Below are 14077 nucleotides of genomic sequence, written 5' to 3'. Positions count from 1 at the left end.
CTAGTCCCACTGCAGAAGTGGCAACCTGGTTTTGAGCTGGTTTGGGGTTTGCTGGCTATCCATCCTACTCCTCCCCAGAAAGAGCAAACAGCAGAGGCCCATGATGCTTACGAGAAAATAAAAGGATTCATATAATGACTTCATGTGTCATATTCTATGTTGGTGAATTCTTTGCCAGGAAAAGGGAGTAATAGCTCTTCTTGGTGCCTAGAAGATGCTCTAAAAATAAAATGCAGACGTAAAACATTAAAAAGACAACAGGGCTCAGGAAAATGCATCTAGTCTGTAAATGATTCACATCAACAGGCTTCTATTTTTATAAAAAAGCCTTAACTGCACTTGAAAGAAATGAGAACTTGGGAGTCGAACTAAAGAGTCCCGTCTATCTGCTTGGCTTCAGAGCAGAAGAGTCACAGAGCAGGAAGTCCAAACAAGCTGAGCGTCACTGGAGGCCAGTCTGATGACTACTCTACCCTATTTTCTTGCTTAACAGTTGCTATGACAAAAGAGCCACACCTAGGCTTTTGGATCAAGAACATGGAATTCTCTGATCCCAAATGTCTGTGATGCATGTCACCACTGCCTGTCTTCCTGTGAAGAAAGAAAGGAAGAAAGAGAGAGAGAGGAAGAAAGGGAGGAAACACAGTGAATAAACACGGTAAACAGAGGAAATCAATTTCACCTCCAGGACAGAATGGTACAAACCTAGACAATGACACAAAGGCTGGGCACAGACCCGCTGAAGACGGGGGCCCTGAAAGGCCTTTTAAAAACCCAGGGAGTGGATGCCCAGTCTCTGCCTGAATCAGCCCCTGCAATGAGGGGCATTTTGGACCCTGAACTGGCCTCTAGGGCACCCGCTTTCGTGGCAAACACATAGATGGAGCCAGGAACTGATGCGCAACCCTGAACATGAAGTCCTTCCCGGCAGGCACATACTAATGGCTCGATGCAGGCTGTGTTCCTCGCCATTAGCTTTGGGGTCCCCGGCTTGCTGCTACCGGGGGTCAGTTGTGCTGATGAAGGCCTTGGCGGGTCTCCGGCGGTTATGCCCCCACGAGGTCACGGTTAGTTTGCGTAGCTGATTAAGGAGCTCATTTTGAGATTTTTGGGCTTGGGCTTGTTCAGATTTGAAAATAAGAGTGTGAGGAAAAGAAATGGGTGGAGTCACCCCCAGTGGGGACCAAGCAGTGTCCTCAAGCTCAGCTCCGTGCTGCCGCTGATGGGAACTCAGCTGCAGGCTGCCAAATGCTGCTTTCCCTGCTTGTTAAAGAGCCAGGCACCATCTGACTTACCGAGTAGAGCTCATTCAGGACCTTCATCAGATCATCTTGGAGCTGCTGGCCGACTTCTTTACTCTGCAAGGAAAGAGGAACAGAGGTTAATTGGGAACCAGAAGGGGGAGGAGGGGGCGACAAAGCAAGAACAGCATTATGGGCTCTACAACTTACACAGACTCAATTAAGGCCCATTATTTAATCCAGCAAATCAGATAACCACTCCGATCAGACTCAATTATGGTCAGATTACGCAAAGAGTTTTAATAAAATGAAGTGCGCCCCTTCTATAGCCTAGTTAAGGCAGTTGTGTGGAGGGCAAATGGGTGTAGGATTTGATTTTTCAGTGGGTCCCCGAAGAGCCGGCTTGAAAGCCACATCTGACCTAGCAACTGTTGTTAGGCAGAGTAAGTCTTCTGGGACACTTGAACTTGAGCCTTCTTGAGAATTGTGGAAGAAAGATGTGAAATAGGACGCCACAGAAAGAAGGACATAAACATCCAAGGGCTCCGAAGCACCTCACCAAATAGGTATGTCCAAGGAGGAAGGAAGTATAGGTCTTACTTGATTTATTTCTGCCCCAAACTCCCAGCGCAGTGGTACCCCAGTAATAACTGCTTTGGAGATCAGCTCATGGTACCCGATTCGGATAATACATGTGAAGGGGTCTCCAACCTGTCTGTACTAAGTAGTAGTGGTACTCGGGCATCTAATGACATAGACAAAATAGTCGAAATAAAGAAGGGTGAAGAAGCACGAAGGAGGAAAGAGCCATGCCTTCTGTACCGAGCGTCCTATGCCGAGCCCAAGAGAGCAGGGGATAAAACTAATTGGCATCATTGGGTCATCAAGAGGGGAAGCCCTCTTTTATCTTCTGCCAGTTCCTTCTAGTTCTTTCCTACCCATCAGATACCAACAATGCCCTTCTAACAGCAGGTAGATACTACCCCTGGTGTGGCTCCACTCCCAGGGGAAGAAAGAAAGAGGTCTTGCATGTCTGAAGCATAATCATTTGCAATCTTGCTTTATTCAAGACGTATGACTTTAAAACTATTTTCTCTGATTCTAAAAGGAATATATGTTTATTGTAATTAATAAGAAGACTGGAAAAAGAAAAACAAAACAAAAAAGCCAAAACTCAAGAAGATGGGCAAAAAGGAAAAGCAACTTTTAATTCCTACCACTAAGAAATCACCACTTGAGACTTTATCTATTTTTCTAGTTTCTTCCATAAGATTTTCATGAAATCGGGGTTGCGTTATACACTCTGCAACTTACTCAAACAAAAGTTTGTGAACAGTTCCCCCCATATTCTTCTTCTAGAACATCATGGAAGATGATATTGCTACAGCTCCTATTCTTGGATATCCATTTTGCTTACAAATTTTTATGATAAAACATGCTCCATTAAATTATTTGTTGCATCACCTATGCACACACCTTTCATCATTTTGTCCCAGAAGTCACATTGCTGAGTCAAAGACTATTCATTCATGCCATTACACTGCCCTTGAGAAAAACTGTACCAATGAAAAACACTACCAGAAGCCTTTTTTCTTGATGATTCAGCAGGTACCTTCTCATGATCTGCGGTCCTTTGACTGTAGTGAGCTTGAACTTTCTCTTTTTTACATGTTCTTTCGGCATTCTCGTGTCTCTTGAATGTTTTGCCTTTTTCTGTTAAGGAATTAATTATGGAACACAACATCTGTGTGACCTTTGTTGTGTGGAGACAGACTCTTCACACCTGGTGGGGTGGAAGTCGGCGGGAGGAACCTTGAAGAAGCCATCACATGAGTTTCCTATTCTTGGCTCCTCCACCATCAAGAAGATAACTTTGAACAATGCGATCGATTCCTCTCTCTGGGCCTCTGTTTTCTTTTCCGTAAAATGAAAGGCTAGCGTACTCCAAGGCCCCTCCTAACCTCTGCCATTCCAGGATCCTTCATGATATTTTGCTTGGCCTCTTGAGTCCGTATTAGATGCACCCTCCACCCACTTCTGCGTACGGCTGGTCGGCTTCACTTCCCAAAGCAGAAGATAATGAGCAAGTTCTCCTCGGGGACAGAGATGCTCTACAAAATGGAAGGCTTCAGGGTAGCTTGCCCGTCTTAAATTTACCATTCCCAAATGTCTCTCATTCAATAGCCTCAACCACTGGAAGAGCCACAGAGGAAATGCCTTTCATCTAGACTCTCACATACGGGTTTCTCCTTCCCATCATGGGGGGAGAGCTGAGGTCCATCGAAGCAGAGATCCAAGGAGGTGAAGTGAGGCAAAATGACTCACCAGCCAGCCCCAGAGTCAGCAACGGAGGCCAGGAAGTGACCTCGAGTATCACTTCCAAGTGCCCTGCCCTCCAAACACCCAACCCTCCCTCCAGGTCCCAACTCCCCTGCCAGCCACCCTCCCTCCCTTACCACCTCGTCGTGTTTAAATGGTGGAGGTTGCTGGAAGAAGGCTTCCATTCCTCTACCCTGTTGCTTACCCAGGACTTAAATAACTTAGCCACAGGAGGGGGGGGGGCGGGTAAGGGGAAAGGAGAAGGAGAAAAAGCATAACCAATAAAAAAGCAATTAAGCCCAGGCAGATGTTTCCTTTCGTGTACCGATTAGCTGGAAAAGGACCGACTCAACTATTATCCCTGTTTATTTGAACAGGCTGCTGAAGCGATTCTGACTTCTGACTTACGGCTCCCTGTGGCTGAGGGCTGGGCCGGGGAACACACGAGAAGCTCTCCCAGCTACAGTGGCCCCACCAAGCCCCCAGCAAACAGGAACAACGCTGCCACCAGGAGAGGCAGGAAATGGCCAGTGCCTCCCTCTCCACTCACGGATGCTAAAAGGCCACCGTTCTCTGTTTCAGAAACCTTAACTATGTGCCTCTGGGGGCAAGAGTGGCCCCAGCAGCAAGCCAGGAAGGGCTGTCGGAGCTTGGAAGCTACAAGGGGACCCCACCCAAACACAAAAGGGACATTTAATCCCGGGAACAACAAAACCTGAAGAGGCCGAGTACATGACAATGAAGTCTGCAGGGCCTTTCCGTTCCCTGCTTTAAAAAAAAAAAAAAAAAAAATGCAATGGGTTTTCTAGGCAGGGAAGCATAAGAATTTACAGAGCAGTCTTTGTACGCTATCACACAGCCTGCATCTCTTTTCTTTAAAATTTCTTGGAAGAGAATGAGTCATCTAAACATTGCAGGAAACCAAATAGAAGTCGAGGGAAAAAATTACTTTGGGCAAAGTTTTTTTTCTCTTAAATGTTTGCATAGTAATCTTTGCCTGGAAAAAAAAAAAAAAGATGCCTAAATTTAGAATAGAAATGTGGCACAGTGAACAATGCCGGGTCTCTGGGACAGGCGGGGATCTTTTATTTTGAAGCTCCCCACAACCCTGTGGTCAGAGTGTGTTTGGGGGGGATAGGGAGGTAGGGGGGAGGTGGGGAAGGTGGGGGAGGCACTCCACCAGGCCACTGGGGCGGGCCTGCTCCTAGGGAGGTTGCTACAGCTCCTGCCAGCTGTGCGGTTTACCAAATGGGCAGGGAATCCTCCTCTTCCAACAGATAGCAGCACTGGATGACAGAAATGAAAATGCACAGCCTTGTTTCCCCCAGACCCTAACCTGCCAAAGCCTCCTCCCACAGAGGAAGACCAGAGCCGCTGAAGTGCAAGAGGCCACGTGCTCTAGGCCGCCCGGTACTGGGCTGCCCCTGTTCTCTGGATGGCTCCATCTCCAGAGCTCAGATGGGTTCATGGGTTCATCTATCGGCATTTCCCAAAGAACATGGATTACGAAAGGGTTTTAAAACCAGCCATCATCAAGAAGACCACCTTTTAATTTATCCTCTAGTGCTTTTGCTCAGCACTAGTGGGCTGTTGTTTACACGCATTTGTACTACAAAGCCGTATTATTTGACAGACACAAAATTACCCCGGCTGTATGAAAGGAAGAAGAGAGGAAGGCATGCCTTGGCCATGTGATGAGAGCTAATCTCAGCGCTGTCCCAAGGCTTAGCTTGTCAGCAGGTAGAAACAGTGGTTCATTTAGTTCCCTGCCGATGAGCCCGTGCCAGCAGTTTTCCAAAAAAGAATCCAATTTTCAAGGGCATGTGTCTCCCTCCATCAGCACCAGCACCCCCCAACCCCAAAGACACTCCTGAGACCAACTGTTAAAAATCCAGTTGAAAACTGAATTTGCGGGGCGCCTGGGTGGCTCAGTCGGTTGGGCATCTGCCTTCGGCTCAGGTCGTGGTCCTGGGGTCCTGGGACCAAGCCCCACATTGGACATCCTGCTTGGTGGGGAGTCTGCTTCTCTCTCCCTCTGCCTGCTTCTCCCCCTGCTTGGGTTCACTGTCCCTACTTCTCTCTCTCTCAAATAAATAAATTAAAATTTAAAAATAATAAAATAAAATAAAATTGAATTTACACGTAGAGCTTTCTGAGTAAAGGGATGCAAAGCCTCTATGAAGCTCTGGCAGGAGAAGCACCACCAGATGTAGAGTGACAGCTGCAGGGACACTCATTCAGCACTTCAAAGAGACCCCATTTCATGAGCTGGCGCTCTGCCTGCAATGCTTTTTGGTGGGGAGGACAGGAGGAAAAGGAGTGGGTGTTTGGCGGCAGGGCCGGTGCTCCGGGATGGCAGACTCCGTGTCTGGCCCTTCCCCAGTCCACCTCGGCCCATGAGAAGTCGCGAGTGGCGATCCTGGAGGTCAGAGCTCAGATACCACTTCTCCACGTCCCCTTGGCTACGCAGCTCACGTATATGCAGAGGGACTGTCTCTAGTCGGCGTGCACGCATTAGGGTACCACGTGATGGTTCTAGCAAGGCTGTGCTCGTTACGACCTCATACTCTGGGGAGCCCAGGCCAGTGGTAAAATACAAATATACTGAATTGCAAGACTTACACAGAAGTGGGCTGGGAGCTGCCGTGAGAGTGACACCTAAAGTGCTTTTAACTTCTAAAGACAGGGGAGACTGGGATTTCAGAATCACACATTTTTCGAACTGCAATCCAATATATTATGGTGTGTCTAAATGAAAGTACTTATTAGGCACACTGCATTCTGCTATTTCCTATTCTTTTCTCTTCTCTCTCTTTTTTTTTTTTTTAAATATTAGTCATAACTCACTAAGTTCATTTTATAACCCATTAATGAATCTTTATGCACAGGTTTAAAAAGACTGGGTATGCTGAAGTTGTGGAATTAATAAAGAAAATAGCGGGCTAGGGACTAGAGCCCACCAACTAAGATGCTAAATGACTTGCGTTCAAGGTGGGGAATCCGATGTCTGGAAGCAGGTTGAACTCCTAGATCTTGGCAAGGGGGAAATGCTGGGTTTCAAGGAGCGAGCAAGGAGTCTGTTGGCAAATATTTATGGAATGCCTATTATGTGTCAAGCACTTGTGGTCTGACTGGGAATATAGCAGAACACGGAAGAGTTTAACATTTACAAGCCACCGAGAAAGATCTACATTACCCTGATGTCCAAGCCTATCAGAACACAATTCTTTTGGGCTCAAAGGCCTTACTAGAAAGGGAACGTCTCAAGCTAGTTTTCTATTTGAGGTCCATCTTTTTTTTTTTTTTTTTCTATTTCAGCTATGAGGATTCTGCACTTTAACTTAACCCCAGAGTAAGTTAGATGGGGAACCCAGCATGCCCATAAACAGAAATCCGACTTCAAAAAAATCTAAGCATTCTACAACATATCCTTTTTCTTTGAATTTGCCTTTCTAAATGAGGATAGAAATTTCAGGTTATAATGACATTGCTTCAGTATCAGCGACTCCCCAAGCAGGCATGTTTCACTTTTAAAGAACCTCTTGAGCTTGTCAGCACTGTAAAAACTAATCTCACCAGTGGCTCCTTCACTCAGAAGTGAATGCGTGTAGTTAAGCACTCCTGGTGACAGGAGTCATAACTTAAAAGAAAATGTCCAAAACCAGTTACAGTGTGAGACCCAAAATACCTGTCTCGGAATTCACCTTCTAATGCAACAGGTTTCTCAATGAGATCCTTGTTTAATTATCTGAATTTCTTAGCCTAAACAACAGAACAGATTATAACTTTTATTTTTTCTAATTTTATTTATTATTTGAGAGAGAGAGAGAGAATGAGTAGGAAGAAGGGCAGGGGGAGAAGCAGACTCCCCATGGAGCAGGGAGCCCTATGTAGGGCTCGGATCCCTGGACCCTGACATCATGACCTGAGCTGAACACAGACACTTAATTGACAAGCCACCCAGGCACCCAGATTTTAACTTTTAAAGCCCCCTTCTTTCTCCAACAGTGCCCAGCCCACGGCTTTGTGCATAGGAACTGGGAAGTAATCAGTTGTTGAATCAATTAGATCAAATTTTAGTTTAGACTTAAACACTGTGCTTTCACCTAACCACAAGAATAAAATAACATAGTTGCCTTTTCTGCATACAAATTATTCAAAGTGGAAACTGCATCAGAAGTTGCCCACATAAACTCCCTCAGGAGTTTATCTGTGGCTCACAGATGAGCCACAAAAGGTGAAATGACTTTTCCAGGGTCATGCAGCTCTTCAGCACCCTGCCTGGGACCACTGCAGTCCTGGAGGTGGGCAAAGAGACATCCAGGCTCGGGATGGAGCAGGGTTTGAATCCTGCTTCCACTACCTGATCACAGGACCTCGGGTAAATTACTTAACTGCTCCATATCTTGGTGTCCACATCTGCAAAATAGGGTTAGTAAGGAGATAATACTCCATGTAAAGTCCTTGAAACAGAATGTGGCACCGAGTATGTTCAGTAACGATTCGGTATTACGATATTAGAATCTAGACCTCTCTAACACCCACCTGAGCGCTCTCTCCACCACACTGTGCTCCTCCTTCTGGGCCCTCACAATACAATAACAATTGTGTTAGGTGGAACTGGGAAGGTCCCAGAAGCCAATCACCAGGCAGGACTGTAGCTAACTCCCTCCGATGGAAGGGCTCTATCAACCCACGGGGAAGAAGAATCTTTGCTTTTCCCTATGCCCCCTGCTGCACAATCCATTCTCCTCCTCAGTTTCAGTAAGAACCAAAGTAACAATGACTCCTTGAGAAATATGCACTTTTCCCAAGGAGGGGGGAGTAGGTGTTTAGCAGAAAGGAGGAAACTGGGAGCGGAGGGAGGTAATGTAGAAGGAAAATAAGGAGGATAGAATTACGTTCTATCCCTTCAGGAAGATTAAACAGAAAAAAAAAATCCTTCTCAACTGCACAACTGGGACTTCGTTCAATGGGTATCATAATTAAATGTCCAAAGGTAGGAGCTCCCTACTGCCTAGGTCAGAAAAATCAAAGACTGTCCATTACCAAGTTCTGGTTTAATGAAATCCAGGGGCTTTCTCCTCTAGGGCACTTGTTTCTGAAAGCCATTTCCTTAAGGCTTTTCCACCCAAAAGTTCCGAAACGTATGACTCGCCAGACTTAATAACCGCAGTAATACTAGTGGCCCTGGGAGAAAATCCATTCTCTGGCATGACAGTGAACTCTGCGGATTCAGCTCCTACCTTCCTCAGATGCTTGATCTGCTCTGTTACAAGGAACCGAACCTCCTGCCATGGAAACACATAATTCAGACAAGACTGAATCCCACTGGACTGGGGCAGGGCCAGAGATGGGGCTAGGGGCCAGGAAGAAGCTGAAGGCCCCCTGCTCTCCTAGGACCTCGGATGGCACAGACTTATAACAACCTGAACGTTCCTCTATGGTTGTTTCCATCTCTGAGAAGGTCCCCTTCTCATACTAAGAAAATAAGCTGAAAGCAACATCCCTTAAAAGGGAAGAGACTACCAAGTCTGAGGCTTCATTTCTTAAATCACCACTGTGATCCTTTTCTTGGCACCTTTCCACCTTTAACTCTTCTGGATAAAGATGTTAGCAGGAGTGTAATAATGTCTTCAGGCTCTGATCTCCAGTGCCAAAGCATTTCTTGAGGTCATACTGAAGATCTCCAAGGCAGGACACTAAAGGCATAGAAATGGTATCTAGGTAACTGTAGTGCCCTGGAGAGACCAGGACACAGGGGACAAAAGACACAAAGGCAAACAGGCAACATGAGAGTACAAATCTCTCAGCAACTGTAAAATGAACGCTGCAGAAAAAACAATCAATGGCTTGGAACTGGGCAAGGAGGAGGGAGGGAGGGAGGAAAGGCAGAATGATAAGGTGCTTGCAAACATATGTCCTCCCACAATAAGGAATTCCAGGAGCTGGGGGATGGGAAGAAGGCCTGCGTGGCTCCCAGATGGCTGGGGAAAGGCAGGGAGAACAGGAGTTAATAGAGCTCATCTGAAAGTTGGCAGCGTGAACACAGAGAGGAGGGCGGCCTGGTAGGAAGTAAAAGTCAGCAGCGCCCGTACAGGAAATGCCTGGGGCACTGGGAAAATCGCTGATTAAATACTTTGAGAAAGAGGAACCCAGCAGCCAAGCCAATTCATTGAAGGATCTGTGTCGTTTTAGTGCTTCTGGAGTTGCCTCAGATCCCACCATGGAACGAGGAGAAAAGGCTCCTGGAGGTCCAAGTGTGGAGAGACCATTTTCTTGGCACTCCAGGTGCCCGAGCTGGACCCGTGAGTCACCTAAGGCCAACCCTAGGAGACAAGTAGAGCTCTTTGTTGGCAGAGAACTAGAACGCACTTCCCTGGAGCTGGGGTGGAGAACTGGGTTGGGACAACTCTCTTCTGATACAGAGGAGGGGGTGTGCGATCTTTTTGTCTTCATCAGCACTCCGTCCCCACTGCCACTCCCATCCGGCCTGGTCCTTAGACACTTAAAAAAAAAACCTGTATCCTTAGAAGAGGGCACCTTCCCTCTTGCCAGTACCTCAGTACCGATGAAAAATCATTGAACTCTAAGAAGGAAAATGTCCAGAGTTTGGAAATCGGCAATTTCCAATCTCCAGCTCTGATTTTTTCACCAAGTGCTTCAATGTTTCTCTTTGATTCAGGCTTTACAAAAGCTCCAGGTACGCTTGAAAAGAATGTGTGTCTGCCTACAGTTAGGCACCATGCCCATATATGCCATATAGGCAGTTTAACTGGTTTTCAACTCTCGACATCTTTACTGAATTGTTTTTGGTCTAATTGTTGAATCACTCATCAAGACATGTGTATTATTAAATCTCCCATTGGGGTTGATGTTTGTCTGTTCCTTCTTTTAATAGTCTGTTTTTGACTTAATGTATTTTACGGTTACGTTATTAAGTATATACTACTTCCTGGTAACTTTAAATCTCCAATTATTATAAAATGTCTCCCTTTATCTCTAATAATAATTTTTTAATTAAAATCTAGTTGGTCTGATCTTATCGAGCTTTCTTTTCCCATCATTCTGCTTTAAATCCTTCTACATGCTTATACTTAAGTCATGTGTCTTCTCTTGTAAGCAACATACACTTTGGTTTTTCTTAAAATCTGTTTGACAATCTACCTTTTAATTTTACAGGAGTTGATTTATCCTTATAATTAATTGCTGATACATTCAAATCCACCAAACGGCTATATTCCATTTGTTCTAACTGCCCCTAGAGCCTCCTTTCCTCTTATTTATTATTTTCTTTTTCTCTTCCATTTTTAAAAAATACAGTCACTCTTCTGGCATATTCTGTGTGTTTGGTGAAATCCACCACAGTTAAGACACAGGACAGTTCCATCATCTACCAAAAAAATTCTCTCATGCTGCCCCCCTCCATAGTCTAACTCTCTTCTACCCTTAACCCCTGGAAGCCACCACTGTGTTCCATGTCCCAACACTTTTGCCTTTACCAGAATCATCCTTATCTTCTGGGGGGCCATTTCTTATTAACTGAGTTTCCTCCTCTCTTAGATTGGTAGAGATGCTATTTCTCTACTGGTAACCCTAACTAAATTACAATGTATATGCCTGACTTGCCGAAGGCTAATAATAAATTAATATACTTACCGCTTTTTCCACAATACTGTTAAACCTATTTCCCCACCCCCACCTAAAGATAGGCTCTATTGCTGCCATTTTCATTCATTTTATATGTGCTTAACACCTCATATGAAATTTTTTTTTTAAACAGTCACTATTCATTTAGGTGGACACTGTTTCTTTTCTGGCATCTCAAGGCTTCTATCTGGGGTCATTTTCTTTCTGCATAAAGAATACCATTCAGTTTCCTTTAAGTGCAGGGCTGCTGGTGATAAAGTCTCCTCCTTTTTCTTGCCTAAAAATGCCTAGTTCACCTTCATTTTTAAAAGATATTTCTTTCAGCTTTTCATTCCACTGTCTCCTGTTTTCCACTATTTCTACTGAGAACTCAGCTGTCAACCTTGTTGTTCCTTTGAAGGTAATATGCCTTTTTTTCCCCTCACTATCTCTAGCTGTCTTAAAATTTTAGATTCTCTCTGTCAGAGAGAGATAATTTTAATATCATGTGCCCACAGGTAATTTTCTTTGTTTACCCTACATGGGGTTCATAATGTTTCTTCAACCTACAACTTGAGATCTTTCTCTAGTTTGGACAATTCACCACCATTTTCTCTTCAAATATTGTTTCTACCCATTCTCTCTGGTCCCTTCTTCTGGAACTTCACGTGTATGCATGTTACGCCCATTTGCCATATCCCATAATTCTTCTATGCTCTCTTTTGTATTCCCCATCCTTGTACCTCTCTAAGCTTCAGTAGATCTATTTATTCTGACCTACCTTTCTGTTCATTAATTCTTTATTCTTTGTCTAATTCTCTACTCTTCGTCTAATCCGTTCAATTCACATACTGAGCTCTCTATTTTAGTTACTGTGCATTTTTAGTACTAAAATTTCTGCTGGAGTCTTCCTTTTAAAATAGAAATAAAATTCACATACCATACAATATTATAAAGTGCACAATTAAAAAATAAATAAAGTAGCGGTGCATGGGTGGCTCAGTGGGTTAGGGCCTCTGCCTTCAGCTCAGGTCATGATCCCAGGGTCGATCCCTGGGATCGAGCCCTACATCGGGCTCTCTCTGCCTGCTTCTCTGCCTACTTGTGCTCTCCATCTGTCAAATAAATAAATAAAATCTAAGTAAGTAAGTAAGTAACTAAATAAATAAATAAATACAGTGTACGATTCAGTGGTATTTAGGATATTCACAAGGTTGTGCAATAATCACTTCTCTCTAATTCCAGGACATTCCATCACCCCAAACAGAAAACTCATACCTGTTAGTATTCACTCCCAGCACCACCACCTCTTCCCCTCAGCTCCTGATAACCACTAATCTACTGTCTCTCTGGGTTTGCCCATATTTCCTATCAAATGGAATCATACAATATGTGGCTGACTTCTTTCAACTGGCATATTGTTTCCAAGGTCCCTCCATGCTGGTATCAGTACTTATTTCTTTTTTGTGGGTGAGAAATATTCCAGTGCATGGATATGCCACATTATTTTTAGTCACTAATCAGTTGATGAATATTTGGATTGTTTTCATTTGGGGGTGATTATGAATAACGCCACTATAAACATTTATGTACAAGTTCTTCAGTGAGCCTGTCTTCAATTCCCTTGGGTATAGATGTAGGGAAACAGAACTGCTGGGTCATAGGGTAACTCCTATGTTTTTGCATAAGTTTTTGGTGACATTTTTGAAGAACTGCCCAATTGTTTTTCACAGCATCTGCACCAGTTAACAATCCCACCAGCAACATATAAAGGTTCCAACATCTCTACACTCCTTTTCTTATTTTCTTTCATGACAGCCATCCCAGTGGGTACGAAGTGGTATTTCACTGTGGCTTTGATTTGCTCTTCCGTAATGACTAACACTGCTGAGCATCTTCTTCTGTTTGTTGGCCATTTGGATATCTTCTTCATAGAAATGTCTACGCAAGCCTTTCACCTTTTGCAAAATTGGGTTGTTTGTCCTCTTGTTGTTGAGCTCTAAGGGTTCCTTATATATTCTGAATACTAGATCCTTATCAGATATATTTCTCTGAGTCTATAGGTCGTCTTTTTAATCTCTTTGACAGTGTCTTTTGATGCACACAAGTTTATAATGTTGATGAAGTTCAATTTATGTATTTTTTTCTTTTACTGCTTGTGTTTGATGTCAGATCTAAGAAATGTTACCTAATCCAAGGTCAAAGATTTATGCCTGCTTTCCTCTAAGAGTTTAAGCTCTTAGAGTTACAACTTTGATCCATTTTAAGTTGATTCTTTTTTATAATTTCCAGTTACTTGCTATTATTTGATATCATAAATGTATTAAACATAGTTAATTTAAGGTTTGTCTGAAAACCATTACATGGATCTCCTGTGGGTATATTGTTTTCCTTAGCAGCACTAGACATACAAAATGATGAGTGGGAACTGTTAGACCTAGGAGGATAGGACCTTCCACTAGAGAAGATTTACATCTGCCTCTAGTGACTACTGTCCTAGATCACCTTAATCCAATTAAAGATTAAGATAATTTGAAGCTAGGCTTCAGTCCTGTAAGACGGCTGAAGTCTTATTTCTGGTTCCCCCTCACTTCTAAGCTATAGACCTGTGGGGTCCTAAAGCCTGAGAAGTTTACCAGGGGTCCCCCTTCCTTGGCCTTGTATTCCAGTTTCTGTTCTGTTAGCCCTACAAGGCTACTGAAAGCTCTGCTCAGCTTCTTGGCCCTCAGTGGTCTTTTCTAGAATAGTAGATGCTCCCTGGGGAAAAACAGCTCCAAAGAAGCATAAGATTGGTCTGAATTACATAAACTGCTGTTTCTAGAAGTACAACCCAAAGTCTAAACTCTGAAAACAGAGATTATGTTATGTTTGCATGTGGCCCTCACCAG

General features: G+C 44.0%; 1 protein-coding gene across 9 annotated transcripts in view; it reads right to left on the bottom strand.

The window, feature by feature from the left end:
• SRGAP2 (SLIT-ROBO Rho GTPase activating protein 2) overlaps positions 1–14077 on the bottom strand; it is a 231027-nt gene that overhangs the window by 76810 nt on the left and 140140 nt on the right. For all 9 annotated transcript variants that reach the window (XM_059413278.1, XM_059413277.1, XM_059413276.1 and 6 more), the window contains exon 5: positions 1296–1358. In XM_059413278.1, the coding sequence (XP_059269261.1) occupies positions 1296–1358 (63 nt within the window). The remainder of the gene's footprint in view (positions 1–1295; positions 1359–14077) is intronic.

Source organism: Mustela nigripes, chromosome 10, assembly GCF_022355385.1.
Source record: "Mustela nigripes isolate SB6536 chromosome 10, MUSNIG.SB6536, whole genome shotgun sequence".
NCBI lineage: Eukaryota > Metazoa > Chordata > Mammalia > Carnivora > Mustelidae > Mustela > Mustela nigripes.
This window is presented reverse-complemented; position numbering and strand designations above follow the sequence as displayed.